At 42.9% G+C, this 27,597-nt stretch overlaps 1 protein-coding gene across 1 annotated transcript in view; it reads left to right on the plus strand.

Moving 5' to 3' along the window:
* The window catches only part of ARHGEF19 (Rho guanine nucleotide exchange factor 19), a 332,662-nt gene that overhangs the window by 82,769 nt on the left and 222,296 nt on the right, over positions 1–27,597 (plus strand). The window contains exon 2 of the mRNA XM_069240732.1: positions 2,579–3,232. Within this exon, the coding sequence (XP_069096833.1) occupies positions 2,605–3,232 (628 nt within the window). The 5' untranslated portion in view covers positions 2,579–2,604. The remainder of the gene's footprint in view (positions 1–2,578; positions 3,233–27,597) is intronic.

The raw sequence follows: 27,597 nt of genomic DNA on the forward strand, positions 1-27,597 counted from the left end.
TAGTTCTCTCTATTAGATATCGAAACTCCTTCCCAATTATTCCCTTTCTCGTTTTTGTTATGCAGTTATTATACCACTCGAGTTACACAGCTTTGACAATATGAAGATAGCAACCAGTAGCCTGATTCCAAGGCGGAGCACCATATTGGACATGTCCCAATCTATTCTAACACCATATCCTGGACTCCTCACTACTGTCATTCCCGCAGTCCCTGCTCATTTGACTAAGCCTGGCACTCTAGCACCAGCAAGTAATCCTTTACGGATTACAAATCTGCTTGACATAAATTGGGTATTGTGGCACCCTCTAATTTAAAACATACTCTGGGTGTGATAAGTTCAATAACAAAATAAATTGAGGAATAAAACATCAGGTGCGCTTGATCGCTTCAGACAAATATAAAAGTTGCTGATTAGCATTCAGAATTTCAGAGCACTGAAAGCAGAATAGTTATAGCAGGCGGGGGGCAGGGTAATAGGAAACGTTTAAATACTTGAAATGAATAGGCTGTTTGAGTAGAATTGAGGATTATACCTATTTAAAAATCTCCAAGGCCAAATTGTGAAGAGTTTCTCAGTTGACGGCCTCCCTTTAAAGTGCTTTCCCTAACCCTGCGTTTTCTGCTCCTAGACCATGGCATTTGGAAAGAGCCCAAACCAGTGCCAAAGACCGTCTGGTCCATGTTGATCTTATATGTCCTCATGACATCATCAAAAGAAGATGAGTTAATGGTTCATTGATCCTGTCAACTGTACAACTAGAGGAGCAATGCAAGAGGTCCTATGTACTTCATCACAGGAGCTGGCGAGAGCAGAGGGGTGCGCAAGTAGAAATCTACTGTTAAAACTGTATTCCCACCAACCCCTCCCCCCTTGTTAAATACTTTTAATGATGGACTCTTCAAGTCCCAGTCTTCTGAGGGAGTTCTGGTGACCATGGGGTGGTAGAATGTTATGAAAAAAGTTAAATGCTGCTTTCTGCAAGTCACTAAGTTAAAACACAAGACTTACTCTTAAGGTGATGTAGGCCATAAATACATAGAGAGAATAACTTTTCTCACATTTGTCTATGTATGAAGCCTGTAGCAGGAGAAAAACTTCAGGCCTTCCCATATGGCGCTGTTTTGCTTGTATTGTATCAGAAACAACAGGTATTGCTCTGCACTGGAACATGCTGGCCGAGATGCTGAGAGATAGGAGTCCTCCTGTGTCTCACCTGTATCCGCACAAGGAGAATTCTCCCTTGGTGATATGTAGCGTCTGCATGATGCTGAGAATATAAACTGTATTTGCCTTTGGGTTTGGAGGCTGAGAGTTTGGGTCTGGGCCCATGGAGACGAAGGGGGGCGACCCAGACCTTAATAGATGGAAAGCCTGATCCTGGAACACTGAGTTGTGGAATGCAGGGGACTCCCATATTCTCAACCCGGGCTAGGAATATCCTAAAGAACAGATGTATGAGTGGAGAAAGTCTGTGAGAGGAAAGCAGGTGTGTAAATGAATTACGACTGGGAGGACCGGATGTGAAAGAGGTCAGAGGGTGTGAGAGGGCAGATACCTGAATGGACAAAGTATGTGCCAGAAGTGCAAGAATATGAGAGGACGGGATGTGAGAGGGCTGTGTGAGAAGTTAGACGGCGTGTGTTAAATGTGATATGAGTGGAGTTGCACCAGCGCGTAGACAAAACCGACATTCATAAGGTCTAGATGCTGTGTGTTCATTGCCTGGAACAATTACAAAATACAGAAATGTTGTGAGGGGCACCCTGAAATAAAAATCTGCACTGTTTAGTGCGGCTCACCTAGTACTGTGCCTTTCTTAAGCATACTTGACCTAAAACTATGCGGTTAGTGTGCCTTCCTATCACCCCCTTCAAACCTGAAGGACGTGTTTGAAGTGGAGGCCCTACCATTTGCATCCCACAGCGTGGTCAGCCACTGGTGAGTTTCTCCAATCCGATTTAGCTGTGGGTGCCTCAACCAACTGTAGTAGTAAAACATCTAATTATCCATTCAACATCCTACCCTGGTTGTATAAGTGTAATTCTTTGAAGGTCTCCTAACCATATTTAGCCTAGTATACAATGTGGGTCACCGTTTAACGTCTTTCCACTGTGTATGTTTTTCTTCTCTCCTATCGTCTTTTTTGTGTGTTCACCTCTCTTGTTAGATTTGCTGTATGTATATAGTGGACTTTATTATTACCCATTGTTTAACTCTATTTATACTTTGGTTAATCCGATTTCTTAAAGTTCTTTCTATTTGTCTATATTTGTAATTTTCGTTGGTCATCTTTCTTTTTGTGTGCATTGTTCTCTCATTATCAATCAGTTTTCTGGGTATCTGTATTAGTGCTAGTAATTTCCAGTTGCTGTAGCTCTGTCTTTTTTTGTGACCCATTCATTTTTCAGTTTTTAGTCTGTCTTGCTTTTTTATGCTTTTTGCCTGTCCATCTTTCTCGGATCTGTTTTCCTTTATATGCATCTCTTTCATCTCTGACACATCAGTAGTTGTTTGTTGCCCATTGCATTTTGGTGCTTGTTACCATAATAATTGCTCTTTCTTCTTTTCTTTCCAGGGATAGATATCGGCCCATCCCTGGTGATGGAATACCGACCCCTACCTGACTTTCAGCCTCACCTTAAGTCTTTACCCTATGGCCGGGACAGTGGACCCATGCGGACCCCAAGCATCGGAGAGACCCCAGCCAGAGGGGATGCTGGCCTCAGTACTGTACGACATCATGTTGCTGTCTACCAGCAAGACAGTGTGTCCTTTGGGGATATGTCCAATATGTGGGCAGACTACAGGGTCTATCAGTGCACTCCAGACAATCAGGCCCCTCTCTGTACCACGGGTAACAGACTTGAGACACCTGCAAGTCCGGCATTAAGACATGATCACTGGGCGTTTAACTGTCAGAGCTACGCCGACCGGCCACCCACTGGCAGGAATCAAGACTCTAGGTGCCCCAACATGAAGGACAGTGAAGGACATGACCCAAAAAGCGGCGTTGGGTGCCCAAGGACAGACGATGTTGGGTGTTCCACTCCTCAGGGGAGGCAAGTGGTGGGGAAGGCCGATAGCTGGCCTCATGATACATCCTTTGGTCCCCCTGGATCCTCCTCTTCCTCGCACAGTGACTCCTCATTGGACGGGCTGTTGGCAGGGCTCCAAAGCCCCAAGTTGCAGCGGCGCGCTTCGCAGGGATCCGACAGGGACAAGTCTGCATGTAAGTCAGTTTACAACTCTTCACGAGATGCTTACAAAAACCAAAGATAAACATGTCCAAACATTGTTTTGAATTAACACTAGAAAAAGACTTACAAAGTCTGTCCTATTCACCTCAACCACGTGGGTCCCACAATTAATAATTAGGATATGTGTCAGTCAGTCTCACTGTCTATGCAAAGATATTAAAGGTTGACATAAAGTTATGACACTGTATTCCATTGGGAGGCCCACCACAAACCCAGGTTCTAAAACAGTCATGTCGAAATATCGAATCTAGAATATCGACTATCACTATATCGTGATGGTAAGTATGTTTAGGTAAGTATAGATTAACTATTCTTAACTCCAGAATACTGATATGTATATTCTTATGTTAACAGTATATTTATAGTAATAATTTGGTTACTATATTATGGCAGGACGATATTATTTATATTAATATTGTGGTATACAACCTCCCTAGAGCAGGTGTCTTACTTTGCCTTTTCAAGAGACAGAAAGTGCATAGCAAATCAAACCTCAATCAATTACAAACAAAACCAGGGGAAGGACCTTGCTGCAATGACTGTAATGTTACAAACTTGTGCTAACCTGTGATAACTTCCTGTGTGATCAAGTATGTGTTCATTACTCACAGTTGTCTACCCATATCTAATGAAATGAGCTACAGATTAGCACAACTTCATTTGGATCCGTTTGCCACAGACAAGCTGTATAGTTATAAAATGCTGTTCCATTTATCCACTATATTTATTCATTCATTTTATGAATATCTTTTATTCATTAATCTTTTCGTCAAATCATTTTCAACAGCAAGTAGGACACAGTCTACTTGCCAGCTCGCTGTGAAGGAAAAGTGTATAGAAATATTAACAAACGCAAATATCTTGGATTTTGGGTGCAGACTAAAGTGCTCAAGTGTGAAAAGTCCTCCAACGCATCAATTGAGGGCTTTTAAAACATTAGAAAATAGTGCTTTAATTTTTTTTAGCTCACTGTGAATGGGTCATTGTGGCATGTTATCTGTTGTGCTATAGTGTATTGGTGAAAATGTATTGAGGTTTATGTATACCACCCTGTTGTAATTTAAAAAAATAACTGATGTATATCAATTAATATGTTTGAGACATTACTTTTTAAAATGTATTAATTTGCACTCATTGTGATAACATCACCCATTAAGACCTCCATTTGTTTATGTTTATCTTATTTTCATTTTAAAGTGAATAACAGTATCTGAGAAAGTAGAGTTATGTTTACTAAGTACAGAAGTATCCTGTTTGAATATGTATTCTTTCCACTTTCATTTTGTGGTGCACAAGAGTAATAGTCTGTTGTTCCTGAAGAAAGATTGCTTCTTTTTTAGTCCAACTATATAACATCAAAAAAACTTTTAATTTGGAATTTCGTTCCATAAATCAATAGTTCAAATATTAATATGTAGGTCAATACCATGCTAAAGTTCCATCATGAGTTGTGGTAGATAGACCTTCTAGCACAATTAATAGCGTCAAAGCTTTGTGCCAAAAGAATTCACTGATCCATTCTTTATCAATTCTTAAAGAGTATTATATAAAGTTTGACAATCAACAGTTCCAAACAAATCTTGGTGCTTAAAGTGAAATACTGTTCTTACTCAGTTACTAAGAAATACAGATAAACTGGCCTGTCCAAAATTAGATCATGTTTATCTCTGTACTCTGACTACCAACAAAGTCTGGGTACATGGTTTTTATATGCCTCAAAGATTGTTTTCTGTCTGTCAACAGTTCCATTATTTCAGTAGGAACGCTTCTCATTTTCTTCTGCTTGTACAGACACCTGTACAAGTGTTGCCTGTTATCTACTTGGTGGTAGAAGCACATAATGGAAAAAATGACAATAGAAATTCTTTAATTAGAGATCATTCATTGAACTTGTTGATCTAGATACATTTCCTAAATTGGCAACCCCTTATGTAACATATATTTGGTGACAAGCCCGCATCATATATGGCATTTATAATATAACGATATAGTTAGCCAAGTGCTAGAGCACAAAGTTGTGCTCAGAAGCCTGTCGCTGGAATTACTGACTGTTGGCATGCTGAATACTGAATACATAGTCTTGATTCCCTTGTTCGGCTTTTTCCTTCTTTTCTCTTCCATCTTTTTTCCCATATGTGGGGTTTTCACTCTCTTGCTCTGGGTTAAAGTCTGATGAGGAAAAATAAATGCAGATCCCCAAAAATACTGACTGTGCTCCTCATATGCAATCCCCAAATCAAATTAAGCACTGGGCCCAGCCCACACATAATACAAACCAAGCCTTAAGGAGTGTTTTGTACATGCACTATCCAGAGCAATTGCAGCCCAAATTGTCTTTCAGAACTTACTGAAAAATGACTCCTGCAGGGTTTGCTCAGACTTAGATGCAATTAAGTATGGACCTGAGCACTGCTTCTTTCCTTATGCAGTCCACCCCTTACAAATATTTAAAAATGGTCGAGTTGTTGCTGCTCTGCCAATTCAAAACCTAAATTCTTCCTTGCAGTTTGCAGTGCATACGTTTTAATCCATGTGTGGCAGGACTCTCTTGGCTAACTCCTTGGTTAAAATGTCACCTACTCCATGAATCAGAGACATTGATTGTTAAATTCCGGGGCAAATGAGATCTGATTTCTCAAAGAAAACAATTACTGTTTTGATTTGTTCTGCTAAGCAATCACAGTAGGACAGCACCCGACTTAATATTTTAATTAAATAGCACAATTCAGGGGCCCCACCATAAATTTTAATCGTAGTTAAAAAAGATTCTTAAGACCATGTTAGAACCTGGTATTTACAACTGTTCTGATAAACACGCCAAGGAAGGATCTTCTAGGTAAATTGTGCTGTCATTACAATCTTCCTGCCTTCCACTTTAACACCTTATGTATTGCTTTGGACACCATCTCCCCAACAGGAATGCAAAATTATTAAATCAAACCTCTCGCTCGTGGGCTCATGAAAGTTCGTCTCTCTTGTGCCAACAAATTGCAAAACTTCACACAGTTCTTGGAAAGGATTGTGTTTACCTCATAGCCACCTCGCACAATATAAGACAAAAAACGTTCAGGGTAGGATTGACTAGACTTGACAATTTATTCCAGTGAATCTAAAGGCGGCATAACTGATACTATCCCTGTGCCACATCAATAACGTCCCATTTTATTTGCCTTCTTTCTGCACCCACCTCAGTATTTCCTTGCCTCTCAACGGGAAAGCTATCAGTTTTATCAAACCGGCCGAGCAGGTTTACACCGTCTACAGTTACAGACAGATAAGGGTAATAATTACTCTAGGTCCTTATCTTTATTGACATAGCCAAAACTTAACCCCAGTTATCAATACTTAAAAAGATATAGGGGCTCACTTATAGGTTGAAGTGGGTGGGGAATGGCTTTCTGACTGCCTTCTTTTAAATGTAGGCCTGGATTGCATATTGCTGCTGTCTTTGAGGGAGGATTCTGACTGGTGCTCCTGTAGAACAGGGACTTCCTTTTTCCAGGCTCTTGTTAGACTCTTGGTTTCTCACATAGATGTTATTTCAGGGTTGCCATGAGCCTTGTTAGTTAGTCTGGAGCCAAGGTCTACATCCATTCAATTCACACTACGTGTTTTTCCCCTCTTTTTCCTTTTCCACCTTCTTCTTCTGTCCCTTACCTCATCATGTGGGTTAATGGATGCTTATACAAGTCTCAAGATTGTCTGGCATTAAATTGAAAATAATCTGCTTTAAAAAAAAAAAAAATCACATGATCTACATCTTTATTGCGCTTTTGACATTGCTCGATCTATGGGTTATGGTGCTCACTGTGCCACTTGGAACCAAGCTGCACCCGACTAAAGGGCTCCAACTAGAACAAAACAACTTTTAGTTTGTTTGTGTTCCGATTCACAGAAAACTTGGCTTGGAAGTTCGGGCTGGACAGTTCCTATTGGAGCAGGACCATGGCTGATTTAGATATGCTTTGGTCTAATCTGAGCTGGCATGGTGGGCAAAAAAACGATGGACTGGGAAGTAGCTCTGAGTAATTACTAGTGACTGCGATTAATTCAAGCATTCCTCGTATCCATTTTTGGTTTACAGATTGCAGACATCACCATCCAACTGCACTTTGACTGTATATTCATCTCAGAGAACATGGTTGTCAGTTAAAAAACATATGTTGGTTGGCTTGGTTCCTGGCAATTATGTTATTAGGACTTTCTGCTGACCTAAGAAAAGGGGTGAAGGAGATGCTGTAATCTTCTAAGCCACGCCACATGTTACTAACGGACCTTCTCTTCATATGAGCGCTCGTTTTCAGAATGGCCTTAGAGGGAAGTTTCTTCCTTTTGACATCTGGTGTGATGAGGCATCCATGATAAGTCCCCTGGTCTGTCACAACATATCCGCCTGGGTCAGAATAATCATTTCTATAATTTTCTAGGCAAGCAGCTCTTCCTCTGGTCAATGGCTCACATAGCCTTTTGGTGAGTGACTCAGTTGTTTTGAGAATGTAATACTGCTGTCGTTTTGTGCCCCACAGAACCAGTGTTAGGGTATAGTTTGGTGAGCTCAGCATTAGGCTACCTCTGACTATCGGTGGAAGTCTCGGGTATTAAGAAAACAGTTGTCCGGTAAAGAAAATCTATCTTGTTGGCAGAATTAATCTATTCAATAGCTAGTAATGTGAGCTACGTAGGGTAGTCCAGTGTATGATAGCACCTGCATGGGGTAGATCAGAGTTTTCCTCATTCTCAGGACCGTACGAACGTGTTGAAAGTTTCCTTCATCTCAAAAAGTCAGACTCAGGATTTACTCGGTCAGATACCTGTCAAAACTCAGGCAAAGGCAGAGAGGGACACCATCATAGGGGATTTTAACACACCTCAACTGTACTTTGATTGTTAAACACGTGAGGAGAACAAACGAAAGAGGATGTAAGCCACGTTTAAAGACAAAGGCCAAGATCTCATAATCCCCCCTTTGTGCTACTCGGGTTTGCTGTGGTTTGGAAATCAATGCAATCTGATACTACTGTGGAATTTTCTAGTTCAGTTCTCTTAAAACTCGGTTTCTTAAGTATGCTTTTGTTGCTTAAATTTATTTGGCAGCCATGAGGGTGCTTTTTCCGGATACTGTTATCCATTGCTTTGCCTATAGCAGTCAACTCTGCTACTCCTGCTTTTAGAATTTCAGTCTCCTCCAATGATACTTGCAGTGCTGTTTTCTCCCTTGCATGCATTACACATAGTAGCTAAGCTTTGCGTAGTTGCTGGTGGCCTCCTCCTTTCCTGCCTTACCCATGTTGCCTTTAACTTAAAAGTATATATTTAATAGTTGAAAGAATCTGAGATAAAAATCAAAACACCGAATCCACTTGAAAACAGTTAAGGATAAAGCAAGACTGTGTAAGAAATTATTATTTAAAAAAAGAAGTATTGGCAAAGCCAGTAGTTCTCGCCTGTGCTAGAGCTATTGCTTTGGCAAAATGTTTTAGCAGAGTTCCTGCTATTCAGCATGGCTAAAGGTTAGTGGTGTGGGGTGGAGTAGGGTAGATTGAGGAAGGCTGGATTGGGATAGGGCTGGGTAGATTGTTGTTTGATAGAGTGTGGTAGGTTAGAGTGGGGTAAATTGGAGTGGGGTAGAGTGGGTTAGATTGGAGTGGAGTAGAGTGGGGTCAATTAAAGTTGTGTGGGATTGATTGTAAAGGGAATGGAGTGGAGTGGGGTGGAGTGGGTGAGAGGGGTAGATTGTATTTGGGTGGGATGGGGTCGTTTGGAGGGGAATGGTGTAGATTGGGATAGACTGGAGTGGGTTGTGGTAGATTGGAGTGGATTGAGGTAGATTGCAATGGGGTAGAGTAGATAGTGGTAGAGTAGGGTAGATTGGGCTAGAGTGAAGTGAGGTAAATTATGGTAGATTGAGTAGAGTGAGATAGATTGGGGTACAGTGGAGTGGGTAAATTGGAGTAGGTTGGAGTGGAATGGGATAGATTGGAGTGGGGTAACTTGAAGAGGAGTGTAGTAGACTGGAGTGGAGTGGAATTGGGTAGATTAGAGTGGAGTGTGGTAGCCTGGGTGGACTGTGGTAGATTGGAGTGGATTGGGATAGATTGCAGTGGGGTAGATTGGGGGAGATTGGGCTAAAGTGAAATGGGGTAGATTATAGTAGATTGGAGTCGAGTGGGGTAGGTTGGGGTACAGTGGAGTTGGGTGGATTGGAGTAGGTTGGAGTTTGGAGTGGAATGGGGTAGATTAGAGTGGGGTAATTTAAAGTGGAGTAGGGTAGACTGGAGTGTAGTGGAGTGGGTTAGGTTGGGCTAAAGTAAAGTATTGTACAGTGGAGTGGGGCAGATTGAGCTAGAGTGCAGTGGGGTAAATTAGAGTGGGATAGCTTTGAGTGGAGTGGAGTTGGGTAGATTAGAGTGGAATCGAGTGGGGTAGACTGGAGTGCAGTGAGGTGGAGTTGGGTAGATTGAAGTGGAGTGGGGTAAATTGGGATAGAGTGGGGTTAATTGGGTGGATTGGAGTAGGAATTGTAGAGATACATTGAAGATTCGTCTCTGGATGGCAAATTCAGATCTGGCTCAGGCTTCTATTTCAAGGTTTCCAAACCACGTTTTGCAAACACTAAGTTTGCGGGTAGACTGAGGACACCATTTGAAGGCTATGGAATTCCCAAGAAATGTGTTAATTTATACTGCATTCGTGATTTGACCACGGGTGTAGTTTAGTGATTAAGATAGGTGGGGTGTGAGTTTAAGATTTTCCCAGCAATCATGCTGCACACATGCCAGCATTTCAGACCAGGAAAGCTGAGAGATTTTGATGAACAAATTCGGGCGAATGTATTTTCCCCATTAACTTCTATTGAAGCAGAAGCGATTTCAGGCGGGGGACAGCTAAAAGAAAGCAGTTTTTTGCTTAAGAAATGGGGAGTCTTGCGCCAGATTCGGTTTCTTGCTATGTTCGGAGCTGGCATATCATGTTAAAATATAATACATGAGAAGCAGGGCATGACTGGGGCATAAGATCCAGGAGAGACGGAGAGGAGTGTGGTTTGGTAGGGGTATTTAAAACACAATATTTTGCAATAGAAGCAATATTTTTAAGACCTTTAAAACGGAGGTGGGAGAGTGAGTGCATGTGTGTGTGTTTTGTTTGCCTGTGTATGTAAAAATCCCAGGTGAAATCCGACAGACATCTCACCATACCTGACTGAAGGCACCTGTACTCAACTACATGCTAGATAATACATTTATTAGGTGGGTTTACCACCTCAAACACCCCCTACCCAAAGCTACAAGCCAAATGTAGCCAATGTTATGAATTACACCATTTGTGATGATGTGTGCAATGATAAGTAGTGCACCAGAATATTATGGTTGAAGTTTTCTTAGGTATTTAATCGTTTTTAATACATGGGTTAATGACTGATCTCAATGATAATTAGCCAAAACTTAGAGCCACAGAAATTCGCTAGTTATAGTTACAGAAATAACTGTATCATCTCCTAAGTACTGCACGTGACCACTCACAAGACATCACAGATGTTATTGTGAGCAAAACACTGCATGTATTGGGCACACAGTATAGCCTTAAGCCTTGTGCTCTACTGTATTTTACTGTATTGTATTATTTATATAGCACTTCCTACTCCTATGTGGTGCGCTGAAGCGCTTGCCTGAATGGGTAGCATGCTACGCCGTGTAGGGTGTGTGGTTGGAATTGACTGTTCACCCTGTCCCATGATGCAGCTCCCAAAGGACATGGTCATGGACTGTGCACAGCAGGCACTGACCACAGTATTTTATGATACCTAGGTCACAGTACTCATACTCTCAGTAGCATGGCTTTAAGCTGTATACCTTGTGCCCAGGACCTACTCCCTGCAGTAATAACAGTGTATGGAACGTGGTAATACAGTGTCTCTACTAAGCACAGGACAAGGTATGAAGCCATGCTCTGAGCCTAGTACTCATGCTGGTGCTTCCCCCAGGGCAGGCCCAAAAGCAATGGGCAACAGATATTTGGCCATGCCTCACGCCTAGTACCTGCTGTTCCCTGAAACAATGGTCACTTGAATGAATGACTGTTGTTACAATCCACAACATGACAAGCATTGGCAAACCAAGTAGGACTGGCCTTGCCAAGCTTGTGCAGCAATTTTTTATTTGTTTTTAATTGCAAGCATATGCCATAACCATAAAAAGAAGAAAAATGAATATGCTGCCACCTAAACGTGGTGGCCAGATGCTTGCAATAATAATTCTAAATAGACTAATTAATCATTGCATGTAATGCTATTAGAACAGTAGGGAACTTGGTAGCAGAATGGTATATAGTGAGCAGGTATAGACACCCTCTTTCGTTTTTATGCATATCCTAGGAAATATGAATCTTAATGCGCAGAATAAAGGTACCGTTGGCTTTGAATAACTTTAACTTGTATACGCAGTTTGAACAACAAAAATGGTTAAACTAATAAAAAGGTTGAAGAACGGGAAAAAAGCATTGATAAGGTATTTAGCCACCAGCTTTAGCACTGAACTACAATTATTTTTAGTTGGAATAGCCTATGTGATCAGAAAAAAAACGCTATCACATATAGTGTAAGAAAGCTAGTTGCTGAGGTTGACTGACCCATGGCTTCAAGCTGTATCCTGTGGTGAGGAAGCAAAATATAAATGACCAGTGGATGAAAAGAAGTGACCCATGGCTCCTCATTATGCGTGTGTGTACCACCCCAAGCACTGTTTGTGACCTAACAGTTGACGGCTCTGGGCAATCAACGGGCAATAGATTCATACAGTTTAACACTTCACAGGCATTTTAGGTACTCATGTGCTTACCTCTCTGTGTGATGCAGTCCATGTATTTGCCTACAGCTGTCCTGCTTTTTTGGGTCGAAGGCTACTATACAGCACATCTGCTTGGTTACTGAAGACTTTTTGGAGACATTCTGAAAGCTGACCAAAGAATGCATTTCACCCATTATTTATCATTGGCTTTGTGGTTTGTAAATTACACTTGCTTGCTTTCTGTTTGTTGGCTTTGTTGCCCTTTGTGTGGGGCTTAGCTTGTTTACTGTATTCTTCCACAAATGCTTGCTTTCTGTAAACGGGCCTTTACATATTGTTCTTATCTTGTCAAATTTGCTCTGCATTCAAAGACAGAGGTCAAATGTCAGGCTCTGTTTTCTGAGGAAACCTGGTGTTTACTTTTCTTTCTCTGACTTCAAAGTGAGTGGATTTATATGACAATCTTGCTGTGAAAGGAAAGGATTGTTTCTAACATACCACAAATTTTAAATGTCTATAAATGAATTTTGACAATATTTTAGAATATATCAAAATTAGGAAAGCACAAAGGACGCACCTTTTATAATTATGAAGTGTACTAAAAACAATATTTTTAAACGATCAAACCAAATCACTGGTGATGATATTTCCACACATTATTGTTTGTGCGCTGTATCGTTTTATCCGTAACCCCATGTCTGTGCAAATGTACTGGTCATTTCAATAGAAAATGTGTTGTTTGTAATGGCAGTGCTCTACCACACAACGTATACTCCACTCCACACCACTCTGACACTGTACTCCACGCTATGTTACTCCACTCTATGACACTCTACTCACTGCACTCTACGACACTCCACTCTATGCCACTCCACGGCACATTACTCTTCTCCACTCTACGACACTCTATTCAACTCTAAACCACTCTGTGCAACTTCACCAAAGGCCATTCTACAACACTCTACTCTATCCCACTCTCCACTCAGTGACACTAAATGATATTGTATTCCACTCTGTGACACTCCACACCACTCTGACACTCCACTCTGTGGCAGTCTATGCCACTCCACTCTACGACACTACACTCTACGCCACTCTTTGTCACTCCACTCTGCGTCACTCCACTCTACGACACTTCACTCTATGACTATGCCACTTTACGCCACTCCACTGTACTCTCTCCATGCAACTTTACTGCACCATACGACACTGTATGCCACTCTACGACACTCAACTCCTCACCACTCCATAACTCTCCGCACTACGACACGCTACGATACTCAGCGGCACTCCACTTTACAACACTGTACTCCAGGATACTTCACGAACCTCCACTCTATTAAACTGTACTCCATGATACTCTGACACTCCACTCTACGACACTTCACTCTACGTCACTTCACACCCACCGCTTTACTCTGCACCTGTCGACTACACTCTATAACACTGCACTCTATAAAAACTCTACTCATCTCTTAGCCACTGCACTCCATGGCACACCACCCTGTGCCACTCTCTTCTATGCTACTAACTTTTACCCATGCTGGTGTACAACATGGCTAAAACATAATGGCAAAGCCAATAGCTCTTGTGTAGGTGAGACTCATTCGCTTTGTCAATGCTTGTTTTATCTGTACCTCAGTGCCTAGGTGTGTATTTGTATACTATGTGTGTCACACAAGCTATGTTGTGGGTGAGCCTTCGTATACCAGGATTTGAACTATGACTGATGCAGCCTGAACTCGTTGCATCTCCAATCTTAGCTGCAGGAAAACTTGTGAATGTCATGTGATATTAATATTCACAACAATCAGGTAAATACAGCAGCTTGGTGTATTTTAATACTTTGCTGGCAGTGCTGGGCTGTTCTCTTTTTGGGGAGAACTGGCGGACGGGGTGTGTGTTTATCTAAGCATCCACCTGTATTGCTATGCCTGGCATTGCATTTGTGTTCCTTGCAGTGCATGCAAAACATAGCTAACTGTACCTCTGTCCATGGCTTAACTCATGGATACTGATGTGTGTACACCAGTATTTGTGTGGCTGTTTAAATGCACATCTATGTGTGTATTGGTGTCTTTGTTTAAGGATATATATGCTTCCGTAAGCGTGCGTTTTGAAGGCAGGGTGGCTCCAGTATGCAAAAGTGAAACTGTACTCTTGCGTGTATAACTGTAGCTCTCTACGTATGTGGATGCTTGTTCTTAGACATGCACATATATTCCTGTTCGCACTGGTATTTCTGTACTTGAGGGTCAATAAATGTGTGAGAGTGCACCAACATCTTTGGCGTGAATATGGCTACACGTGTGTATCAGTCTGTTTATATGGGTGTTCATTTGTATGCCAGTGTGTACAGAAGTATTGGTATGTGGCATGTATATGCCTCTTTTAGGAGTATATCAAGAAGTATACTAGTATCCTCGTTTTTGGGTATGCATGTATATGCCTGCATGTCTACCTTTTTCGCTATCCCTTGCTTTGCACATGCTTAGCTGCGCTTACATGTGTCCCTGTACTTAAGCGTGCATGTGTATGCTTGTGTGTTTGCCTGTGGGTACCTGTACTTCTATACAAGTATACATCTAGGTGCTTAACTCTGTCTTTGTATGTGGTTTTGGGTGTGTGTCCCTGCTTGTACTTCTTCTTTGAGCCTGTACATTTGTACATAGGGGTGCATGGGTATGCTCGTATGTACCTGTGCCAGGCTGTAGTAGAGTGCTTGTGATGACCCGCAAGTGTTTTGTGTTTGTACCTCTGTGTGCTTAGGTGTGCACTGTGTAGCTGTACAAGGGTAGGTTAGAGTTATTGTGCTGACCAGCAAGTACATTTCCTTCTGTACCTGTACCTGCTTTGGTGTACTGTACCAGGGTAGTGTTGTGTGCTTGTGATGACCTGTAAGTGCTTCTCTATTTGTACCTGTATATGCTTAGTTGTGTACCTTCCCACAGTAAGGTTGTGTGCCTTTTAGGGCCACCTATTACTTCTCTATTGTAACGGTGTGTGCCTAGGTGTGCACTTTGGGGCTGTACCAGGTTAGGGTCTTTTGAGTGTGAAGGCCATCAAGTACTTCTCTAGTCGTACCTGGGTGTGCTTGCGTGTGTATTTGAGGCTTTACCAATGTAGGTGTGCATGTGATGACCAGCAATTACTTCTCCCCCTAGCTGTGTCTGCTTACGTGCGTTTCTGTCTCTGTTCATGCGAGCTCCCCAGGAGATGTCTTTCCACCTAACCTGTCAGGCAGAGTGGAAAAGAAAGCTCCATCCTAGCCCCTCCAGGTCCGGCAGGGGGGTGCTTGTGAGGGGAGGGTGTAGAACTCTTTGTACTAGTTTGAAGGCCTCTCTTTGGCATTGAACCCTCCCACCCCTCCGAGGTCGTCGGGCCTTTGTGCTGGTCCCGGCGGGTCGGCGCCCCACCCTCGCCGAGCGTGAGATTGTTGCTCCCGAGGACGCAGCGGTGGGGCGAATAGTTCATTGCTGAAAGGGAATGTCTCCTGTCGCTTCGCCAGCTCTGCTCGGGTTACAGGGAACCCTGGGGCTGCAGGGGAGCAGGTGGGAGAGAGGCTCTGTAGCTCTCTTCCACCAATGGCTGTACTTTGTGCTGTCAGCTGTGTTGTCTGGATCCTACATTTTCCACTTTCTGAGCTGGGAGGCTTGAATTACTTGTGGAGACTTGCGTGGCGCACTCTTACTTACTGGACTGATCTGCATAGTTTTTTTGGTCTGTGTGTCACCCCTCTCCTCACAGAGGAGGCTTCTGTTCAAGAATAAACAGTGAAATGCACCTCCTTCTCTTGTACCTTGGTCAGTCGTGTCAGCCACTTCTTGACCCTGTCCAGGGTTGAGCTCGGCCCAGCCCCGGTGATTTGAGGATAGCCAGGATTGCATCAAAGGTGAAAGCGCAGCGCGAGGTTGGGCGCCACAGTGTGCTAGAGTCTAGTGGCAGTTGAGGAGGCCTCCCTCTTCTGGAGCAAGTCCTAAATCTAAAGGAAAATTCACTGGGGGAATTTTCCTACGCTCGAATTTTCCTACGCTATAAGATTTCTAATACCGCATTTAAACCGCAGGACACCCAACCACATCACCTCAGCCCCAAAGCCCTGCTCGAACTCCCAGCTGATCAAACAACAGCTTTCAGAGTGCTTTTTTCACTTGTATGGAAATCCTTTCGGGGTGGGGTATTATCTATCTCTATAAAAATCCTATCCGAAATTCTACAAAACGTTTATGAAATCAAGTGAAATGCAAACCAGACATTTAACGCTTTATTTTGCGTTACCAAAGCCATTTTGGACACGAGGACACGATGAAGCGTGACTCGCTACAAAGTCTTAAATAGTATAAGCTCAGCGAATAATAGTGAATCATATTCTAGTTGTTCCCGTTCTCCAGCACTAAAATTACACCATGTGGCATATTGGCAAAAGTTCTGGAATTTCGCAAAAGCGTAATGTGAAATGACACTAGATTATGCCGATGTAACAGAAACTTTGCCTGGCCTTACTGCCTGGGGGCACCTTCTCATATGATAACACATTGTCACTGGTTCTGTCAAATACAGTAGAAGAAACTCGGGAAGAAAGGTTGACATTCATGGTGCCTCTATTTAGAACTCCTCTGATACTTTCCGGCACACAGCTTTGAACTCACCTACCCCAGGGAGTCTTCTCCCTTCTCCCCCGCCAGTCTCTTTTCTTTCCCCGCCTTGTTGCTGTTGCTAGACACTCCAGTTGCTGCTCTTAAGCTGTCAGTGAACAACCGCTCCGATCAGGCTGCCTGTTGACAGGTATATTCAGAGTTCAGCACCAGCGAAGCCATCTATTTTAACAGTGATACTTGCCCTACTATAATGTTTATTTAAAGATTCACGTGATAACATAGGCGATTAACCCTCAATACCTGCAAGAACTCTTCAGCATGAGCACTGCACTTGACACACAGGCCTTCAGATGTGATTACATCTGTCTGCAGTTGCTAGTGCTTTTTACATAAAGGTTGTTAAGTTATTCGTTAGGTTTTACTCAATGGTTACATCATTTCCCGTAAGGTTTTCCAAAGAGAGGTGGCACATAAATACATTAACCGTATTTGCTATAAATTACAAAATGTTCTCTTGCTAGGTGATTAGGAATCAAAATGCACAAGGCTATCAAGGTGGTATGTTTGTGATTTAACAAGATAGCGTTCTGTATAGAAATCAAAGGTTTAAAAGTAATATAAATGTCTACAATAAAAATAGCAGCCTTATATAAGTTTCCAATGTTATTTCCAATTTTCACCAGGAAGTAGTTTGGGTTCTGGTACAACGTACAGCATAAGTACTTCGAAGTCGCAGACTGTGGAGGTAAGGTGTTACTGGGAGACGAACCAGAGCTGGAAAGCAGGAGAGAAACAGGGAATAACAAAGGAACCGAGTGAATGAATGAGCTTGTGGAGGAGAAGAGAGCTGAGGAGAGGAAACAGCAGAAAGAGGGTAGACTTTAGAGAGAAGGAAAAGTAAATAACTGTCGGTAACAATAACAAGAAGTGAAGCGATGGAAGGACCGAGAGAAATGAAAAGGAACGTAAGAGAGAGACAAAGCAAAAGCACGAACAATCATAACGGGGGAGGGAATTGGGAGAAAGGTGGAGAGGCAGTGAGAGGACAATGATGAAGCAGGAGAGGAGAAAACATCAGTGAGTTATGGAAGCAAGAGGGGGAAAGAAACATGGAAAGAGGAGTAGATATTTTAGCAGTTACACATGTCGTGCATACATGTAAAAATATTGCCGTTGACCAATCACTGACACTACTTTAAAGTATAGATACTGTGCTGTATTCTTCACAGTTACACACGGATTTGACACCCTATCTGTGTAAAATAGCCACATCTCGCAAACGTATGTAAACAAATTACATCCCTATAAACACAAGTCATCTCTTTTCCTGTGAAGATGCTGTTTTCACAAGAATATATATGTTTTTGGAAAGATGTGCTAAGTGATGGGAAGCAGGACACAACTGTGGTCATACTTAAAACATGGATGACATGTCTTGGGGATATAGTCTTTATCTATGTCTCTTGGCCGAATGCATTACCTTCATGTGTTAATTATCTTGGGAATGGCTGCCCTCCATCTCAAGACGGTCTCTCTGTCGGTGGTTATCCTGAAAAAGTGAGGTTTACCTTGTCTGAGGGCGGTATTGGGGGTGCAATAAAAGGCCACATTATTATAATATATTTTAACTAGCCCGAGGAGCTTCCCTTAAAACGAAAAAGGGCATGGTTTGCAATTTATTAAAGACAAGAATGGTCCCACCAGATGACATTAAAGACTAAGATGTGTTATCCAGTTTGTCAATAGTAATGAATCCTATCAGTGTGCAAAAATTGCACATATTTATCATTTTACGGAGACCATGATTTTCATGATCATTCTTATGTATATAAAAGTAAATTCCCTTTGGTCCTGATGATGCCCCTGGAACTTCTTTAAGGGTCTAAATGCTGCCAACAATTTATGCCTCAGCAACTCTTTGAAACTGGGATGGCTGTTTAGGAGCCGCCTTGAACTTTCTCAAAACATTTTTTGCAGTTCACATGTGTTCCAAGAAATTACTCTATACATTGAGTGGTGCCACTTTATGTCCATCACTGTTTTTTGACTGATCACATTATTGGGCTGTTTTCACTTCACTTGCACCTTGTGATCACCGACACCACAAGGGGCAACTGTTACTGTACACATTATGTACATTTTCAGTGATTATCTGTCTTATGGTTGTTTTTAGCATACAATTAGGATTTCCCTAAACCTTGCATACTCTAAAATATAGCATAAAAGATATAGGCAAACTATGGCTCCGCCATGGAAGGTATGAAGTGCTCGAAACATGGTAAATAAATCATGTACTAAAATTGTAGGTCCTGACTGTGCTAGTTCATACCTGGATCTCTGTTCTACTCACCTGTGCGGGTGTACGGAAGCTAACTTCTTTATCTCTGTTACCCCTCATCTGCAAAGTGCTTGTAATTTTGAAGTCCTTCAGGATTTCTTTGTTTACTGTCTGAAAAATGAACTGCTTTTTCTCCATTACACGCATCCAGACAGATCACAAGGGAATCATACCAAGTCACATCAGTAAATGGTGATCTGGTCTCGTCGATTAAATGAGTGCTAAAAATATATGTTCTAAACTTTTTCAGAAACCAGACAGTTGCAAAACACCAATTTATTCCCATTTTAGGTTACAGTGAATTTATGACACACTTTTGCAGATGAGATGTACAGATCACACTAGCAAAAGTATTAAATAAATACAAACTATTGTCATCAGCCCTATAAGGGGTTAGAAGCAGTGGACGAGACAGCGGAGATGGTCTTTGAAGCAGGCAAATTAGTAAATAGTAGAGGTAGAACAAACAGAGGAGGGAAAGTATCAGTGTGTAGGAAAGATCAGTACAAAGCAATAATGAGACGAAGGGCATGGAGTACGAGGGGCAATGAAGTCAATCCTGGAGGCAAAGTGCAGAATCTGTCCAGGAGCTTACATGCTCTTAAGAAAAGAAGGTTAGAACATGGGTGGATTTAAATTATATTGGGAAGCTGATTAAGAAGACATGGCTAACATAGGAGCCAGAAGGGAGGAGATAAATGACAGTAGAAGAGTGAGAATAGACAAACAGATGAGCTACCCACTGAGTGTGTTGCGTAAGGGGAATAAACAGGACCAAAAACGAAGCAAGGAAACTTAGTGTGGTGGGATAACATGAAATTGAGGACAAGAGTTTTCACAGCTTGGAAAGTAACAAAAGGACACATTTTCAGATGTTATAGATCTGAAGTCCGCAAGGTTGTGCCACAGAGGAGGCCCTTTTGGAGAAAGAACCCAAGTTGTGGCCAGCAGGTGAAAGAATGCAGGAATGGAAAACACTCATGAGGGAGGCATTCATAAGAAGTACTGTTGTTTTTGGATGTAAGGAGATGGAAAAAATGAGAAAACACCCAAACCTGGGTAGAATATATAAATAGAACCATTAAGACTACTGTCAAAGGAGGCAAAAGAAGAAATGGTTTGAGAGTTGTCAACCTAGAAGTGGAACTCAGACCAAGAACTAGTTAAAAGCCAGCTGAGAAGGAGGGTAAAAGAGTATTTAAGTAAAGGAAGAAATATGATTACAGACTGCAAGTTAAGGGGAAAAGAGAGAAAAGGAATTTGACTGAGCATAGGAATAATGATGGCATGGTTAAATATGTGGAAAGAGAGTGACTAAATAAAGGGTCTGTATAAAACATTAAACTTAGGTATGCAGAGGAATGAGAAAGATGGAAGCAGAACAGAAGGAGCCACAGTGAGATTCACAATGAAAAGGGAGAGATAGAAAATTGATATGGAGATTGGAGACGTACACAAAGTTGATGAAGGAATAGATGGAGTGGCAAACATTTTCAAGGAAGATGGGATTCTGAGAAAAATAATGAGCAGCTTTTATAAACCTTAAAAATAAAGAAGGTTTCACAATCTGATACTGTCAGAGAGGGGGAAGGGTTCTGGTTCAGAAATGTAAGGAAGTTGTAGGAGAATAGAAAAAAGTGGCAAATGTAAGTTGGAAAGAGAGATCAAGTGATACCCAGTTCCTCTGAAGCTTCCCTCTAATGCAAGGCTCTCGGTTATCCCTTTCTTCACACAGAGGAAGCACTGCTGTTGGTCTGGTTTTAGATACATAGGTCGGAATGAAAGATGTTCCACTTAAATAGTGTCTTGCCGCCGTTCAGGTGGTTACACAAGGTGCGGTCTTCAGACCCATTAACTATGTTTTGCCTCACAATGCCATTTTGATGACCTTTTCAAACCTACACAACATGGCTATTGTACTGCACTATAAAGCATATTTATTTAAAAAGGGGGTATTGTTGCAGAGTTTTATGTATGCTTATCAAGTGTGCATTGTTTATGCCTTGCAACCTGTCATAGAGGTGGCAAGCCAGAGATCAATGGGAAGAACCAAGATAGAACTGAGCCAGGGGCACGGCTTGGCTCTAACAGCCAAACCACTAGCTGAGCCAGAAAGCAATATATGGGTTATGAAGCTTGATTATTGTTTTTGACATCACAGAATTGATGTAGGTTGTTCTAAATAGATGTAAAAATAAGCCAAGTCTCTTTACAAATGTAGAAAATAAATGTTTATTGAACTTCTACAAGAGTATGTAAGTGCTGTGTAGAACACATACCATAACCTAGGCAGTAACTACAAATTACACAGCACAACAACAGCAACATAGCAAAGCATTCAACAGCTACATACCAAAACTTAGACAGGAGCAGCACATTGCATCACATATTCAGATGCTATGTAACAGAGTAGCAGCTACACAACATACCAGACAGCAGCAACGTAGTACACAACTTAATACACAGCAGATACATAACAAGAGACGACATCTACATAACATAACATAGACAAAAGCAACTTAAGCAAGACAACAGCAACATGAAATAGCATCTACATTTTCCATAACAGACAGCAGCTAGAAACATGACATAACATACTGGGCAACTACATATTAGATAGAATAGATAGCAGATACTTATTATATAACATAACAGTACAGAAAACAACCATGTAAAATACCATAGGGAGCAGCTAGAAACGGTGGAGAAACTGAGGTCCACTTACCTTGCTGGTGGTGTGATGCTGCAGTGCTCCTCTTCCTACGGACAAGCGCAAATGGGCAGGGGTGCAAAGTTCAGAGCACCTTTAACCCAGTCCTTCCTTTACCCATTAATGCCATCCCACCCACTCCAGGGGGTCCATCAGGAGAGTAATCAATTTGAGAAAATCCAGCAGCGCTGAATGTGCAGGTCATAGTAGGGGACCAAGGGAAGAGCCTACTTGTTTCACCCTCCTTGAAATTCCTGCTGTGGCCACTGCTCAGCAAAACCCATCATTTCTTCTGTGGCCGAGTTCCTTTTAGGGAAACTAAGTAGCCCCATTGAGATCCATCTGATAATGTATACACTAACTAGGCCTTTCACCAGAACACACTCAAAAACCTGAAAAACACATTTTCCAAAAATATTTTAATCATTTATCTGCTCCTTTCCTGATGTGACCTTAAATCAGACAGTTTACTTGGAAAATAAGCTATGTGGATAGCTATGTAGTCCTAGTGGAGGGGTACGTGGCACAGCCAAATAAATTGTCCTTTGGTTAGTGCCTGTAGGAAAGTACCATCTTGCCTGGCATGTTACCCCCATTTTTCACTGTATATATGTTGTTTCAGTTGTATGTGTCACTGGGACCCTGCCAGCCAGGGCCCCAGTGCTCATCAGTGTGCCTGAAAGTGTTACCTGTGTTATGACTAACTGTCTCACTGAGGCTCTGCTAATCAGAACCTCAGTGGTTATGCTCTCTCATTTCTTTCAAATTGTCACTAACAGGCTAGTGACCAATTTTACCAATTTACATTGGCTTACTGGAACACCCTTATAATTCCCTAGTATATGGTACTGAGGTACCCAGGGTATTGGGGTTCCAGGAGATCCCTATGGGATGCAGCATTTCTATTGCCACCCATAGGGAGCTCTGACAATTCTTACACAGGCCTGCCACTGCAGCCTGAGTGAAATAACGTCCACGTTATTTCACAGCCATTTTACACTGCACTTAAGTAACTTATAAGTCACCTATATGTCTAACCTTTACCTGGTAAAGGTTGGGTGCTAAGTTACTTAGTGTGTGGGCACCCTGGCACTAGCCAAGGTGCCCCCACATTGTTCAGGGCCAATTCCCCGGACTTTGTGATTGCGGGGACACCATTACACGCGTGCACTACTTATAGGTCACTACCTATGTGTAGCTTCACAATGGTAACTCCGAATATGGCCATGTAACATGTCTAAGATCATGGAATTGCCCCCTCTATGCCATCCTGGCATTGTTGGTGCAATCCCATGATCCCACGGGTCTCTAGCACAGACCCTGGCACTGCCAAACTGCCTTTCCAGGGGTTTCACTGCAGCTGCTGCTGCTGCCAACCCCTCAGACAGGCTTGGCCCAGGATGGCAGAACAAAGGACTTCCTCTGAGAGAGGGTGTTACACCCTCTCCCTTTGCAAAATGGTGCGAAGGCAGGGGAGGAGTAGCCTCCCCCAGCCTCTGGAAATGCTTTCATGGGCACACATGGTGCCCATTTCTGCATAAGCCAGTCTACACCGGTTCAGGGACCACTCAGCCCTGCTCTGGCGCGAAACTGGACAAAGGGAAGGTGAGTGACCACTCCCCTGACCTGCACCTCCCCTGGGAGGTGCCCAGAGCTCCTCCAGTGTGCTCCAGACCGCTGGCATCTTGGAAACAGAGGTGCTGCTGGCACACTGGACTGCTCTGAGTGGCCAGTGCCAGCAGGTGACGTCAGAGACTCCTTCTGATAGGCTCCTTCAGGTGTTGCTAGCCTATCTTCTCTCCTAAGTAGCCAAACCCTCTTTTCTGGCTATTTAGGGTCTCTGCTTTGGGAATTTCCTTAGATAACGAATGCAAGAGCTCATCCGAGTTCCTCTGCATCTCTCTCTTCACCTTCTGCCAAGGAATCGACTGCTGACCGCGCTGGAAGCCTGCAAAACTGCAACAAAGTAGCGAAGACGACTACTGCCACTCTGTAACACTGATCCTGCCGCCTTCTCGACTGTTTTCCTGGTGGTGCATGCTGTGGGGGTAGTCTGCCTCCTCTCTGCACTAGAAGCTCCGAAGAAATCTCCTGTGGGTCGACAGAATCGTCCCCCTGAAACCGCAGGCACCAAAGAACTGCATCACCGGTACCCTGGGTCTCCTCTCAGCACGACGAGCGAGGTCCCTTGAATCCAGCAACTCTGTCCAAGTGACTCCCACAGTCCAGTGACTCTTCAGTCCAAGTTTGGTGGAGGTAAGTCCTTGCCTCCCCACGCCAGACTGCATTGCTGGGAACCGCAACTTTTGCAGCTACTCCGGCTTCCGTGCACTTCCGGCGGAAATCCTTTGTGCACAGTCCAGCCTGGGTCCACGGCATTCTAACCTGCATTGCACGACCTCCTAAGTTGTCCTCCGGCGGCATGGGACTCCTTTGTGCAACTTCGGGTGAGCACCGTTTCACTCTACTTCGTAGTGCCTGTTCCGGTACTTCTGCAGGTGCTGCCTGCTTCTGAGAGGGCTCCTTGTCTTGCTCGACGCCCCCTCTGTCCCCAGACGCAATTGGTGACATCCTGGTCCCTCCTGGGCCACAGCAGCATCCAAAAACCCTAACCGCACGATTTGCAGCTAGCAAGGCTTGTTGGCGGTCTTTCTTCAGGAAAACACGTCTGCACGACTCTCCACAGCGTGGGGGATCCGTCCTCCAAAGGGGAAGTTCCTAGCCCTTGTCGTTCCTGCAGAATCTTCAGCTTCTACTGTCCAGTAGCAGCTTCTTTGCACCCACAGCTGGCATTTCCTGGGCATCTGCCCATCTCCGACTTGCTTGTGACTTTTGGACTTGGTCCCCTTGTTCCACAGGTACCCTCGTTTGGAAATCCATTGTTGTTGCATTGCTGATTTGTGTCTTTCCTTCAGAATTCCCCTATCACGACTTCTATGTCCTTTGGGGAACTTTAGTGCACTTTGCACTCACTTTTCAGGGTCTTGGGGTGGGCTATTTTTCTAACCCTAACTGTTTTCTTACAGTCCCAGCGACCCTCTACAAGGTCACATAGGTTTGGGGTCCATTCGTGGTTCGCATTCCACTTTTGGAGTATATGGTTTTTGTTGCCCCTATCCCTATGTGTCCCCATTGCATCCTATTGTAACTATACATTGTTTGCACTGTTTTCTAATACTATACTGCATATTTTTGGTATTGTGTACATATATCTTGTGTATATTTGCTATCCTCATACTGAGGGTACTCACTGAGATACTTTTGGCATATTGTCATAAAAATAAAGTACCTTTATTTTTAGTATATCTGTGTATTGTGTTTTCTTATGATATTGTGCATATGACACTAGTGGTACTGTAGGAGCTTCACTCGTCTCCTAGTTCAGCCTAAGCTGCTCTGCTAAGCTACCATTATCTATCAGCCTAAGCTGCTAGACACCCTATACACTAATAAGGGATAACTGGGCCTGGTGCAAGGTGTAAGTACCCCTTGGTACTCACTACAAGCCAGTCCAGCCTCCTACATTGGTTGTGCAGCGGTGAGGATAAGTGCTCTGTAACTACTTACCACTTTTTTCATTGTACTTTTCATAAGAGAAAAATATACAAAACAAGTTCAGTGTATGTACACCTAACCAAAAAGTTTTGCATTTCTTTTCTCACTTCTTTTCTAAAGTGCTGAAAAGTACTTCTAAACTTTTAAAAAGTTCTTAAAAAGTTTAAAAAGTTTTTTTTCCCTGTCTTTCTAAAAGTCCTGACAAACTTTTTTTCCTTTTTCTGTCACTAAAACACTTTCTAAAATGTCTGGCACAGGCCAAACTGTTGATCTGTCCAAACTTGCTTATGATCACCTTAGCTGGAAAGGAGCAAGGAGTCTCTGCATAGAAAGAGGTTTAAGTGTAGGGAAGAATCCCCCCAGAGAACTATTGGTTAACATGCTTATAGAACAGGATAAGGCCAGAGGTGCCCCATCTGTTGAAAAAGTAGCTAATGGTTCACAATCTGATCCAGGGACACCCCTAGAAAAAGATTCAGGAAAGAAACTTCCTAGCCTGCCCATTACAAGACAGCCTAGCATAGTTGGTACTGATGTAGAGTCACACCATACTGATAGTGTTGTCTCACATCATAGCAAGAGTATTCCTTCACATCATAGTAGAAGTGATGTTTCTGTTAACCAAGCTGTTAGGAGGCCCTCTGTAAGGGATGGGTCTCCTTCTGTACATTCTCACCATACTTCTGTTTCAAGGAATGTCCCACCCACCCACCCTGATGACAGAGTGTTAGAAAGGGAGCTCAATAGATTGAGAGTGGAACAAACCAGACTGAAGCTCGAGAAGCAACAGCTGGATTTGGATAGACAGTCCTTAGAAGTGGAAAGGGAAAGACAGAAATTGGGTTTAGAAACCCATGGTGGCAGCAGCAGTATTCCCCATAGTCATCCTGCAAAAGAGCATGATTCTAGGAGTCTGCACAAGATAGTTCCCCCTTATAAGGAGGGGGATGACATTAACAAGTGGTTTGCTGCACTTGAGAGGGCCTGTGTTGTACAGGATGTCCCTCAAAGGCAGTGGGCTGCTATCCTATGGCTATCATTTAGTGGAAAGGGTAGGGATAGGCTCCTTACTGTGAAAGAAAGTGATGCCAATAATTTTACAGTTCTTAAGAATGCACTCCTGGATGGTTATGGCTTAACCACTGAACAGTACAGGATGAAGTTCAGAGAGACCAAAAAGGAGTCTTCACAAGACTGGGTTGATTTTGTTGACCATTCAGTGAAGGGCTTGGAGGGGTGGTTACATGGCAGTAAAGTTACTGATTATGAAAGCCTGTATAACTTGATCCTGAGAGAGCATATTCTTAATAATTGTGTGTCTGATTTGTTGTACCAGTACTTGGTGGACTCTGATCTGACCTCTCCCCAAGAATTGGGAAAGAAGGCAGACAAATGGGTCAGAACAAGGGTGAACAGAAAAGTTCATACAGGGGGTGACAAAGATGGCAACAAGAAGAAGGATGGTAAGTCTTCTGACAAGGGTGTGGACAAATCTAAAAATGAGTCTTCATCAGGCCCACAAAAACACTCTGGTGGGGGTGGTGGGCCCAAATCCTCTTCTAATCGAAACAAAGAAAAGAAACCATGGTGCTATTTATGTAAAATAAAAGGCCATTGGACAACAGATCCCAGTTGTCCAAAGAAAAGCACCAAGCCTCCTACCACTACAACCCCTACTGCTACACCTAGTGTCCCTACTAATAGCAGTGGTGGTGGGAGCAAACCTACTAATAGCCAATCCAAGGGAGTAGCTGGGCTCACTTTTGGTAACTTAGTTGGGGTTGGTCTGATTAGGGAGACCACAGAGGCTGTGTTAGTCTCTGAGGGGGCTATTGATTTAGCCACCTTGGTTGCTTGTCCCCTTAACATGGATAAGTACAAGCAACTACCCCTAATAAATGGTGTTGAGGTTCAGGCCTACAGGGACACTGGTGCCAGTGTTACTATGGTAATAGAGAAACTGGTCCACCCTGAACAACACCTACTTGGTCACCAGTACCAAGTAACCGATGCTCACAACAACACACTTAGCCACCCCATGGCTGTTGTAAATCTCAACTGGGGGAGGGGGGTTACTTGTCGAAAGAAAGTTGTGGTTGCCTCAGATTTACCTGTAGACTGTCTACTAGGAAATGATTTGGAGACATCAGCTTGGTCAGATGTGGAGTTGGAGGCCCATGCAGCAATGCTGGGCATCCCAGGGCATATGTTTGCTTTAACCAGGTCTCAGGCCAAAAAGCAAAAAGGACAGGGTGACTTGGATCCTGGAACAATGGACCAAGTGCTCCCTAAAGCTAGGGTTAGTAGAAGTAAAGCACTACCTACTATCCCTCCCTCTACAGTGGATTCTACT

Source organism: Pleurodeles waltl, chromosome 6, assembly GCF_031143425.1.
Source record: "Pleurodeles waltl isolate 20211129_DDA chromosome 6, aPleWal1.hap1.20221129, whole genome shotgun sequence".
NCBI lineage: Eukaryota > Metazoa > Chordata > Amphibia > Caudata > Salamandridae > Pleurodeles > Pleurodeles waltl.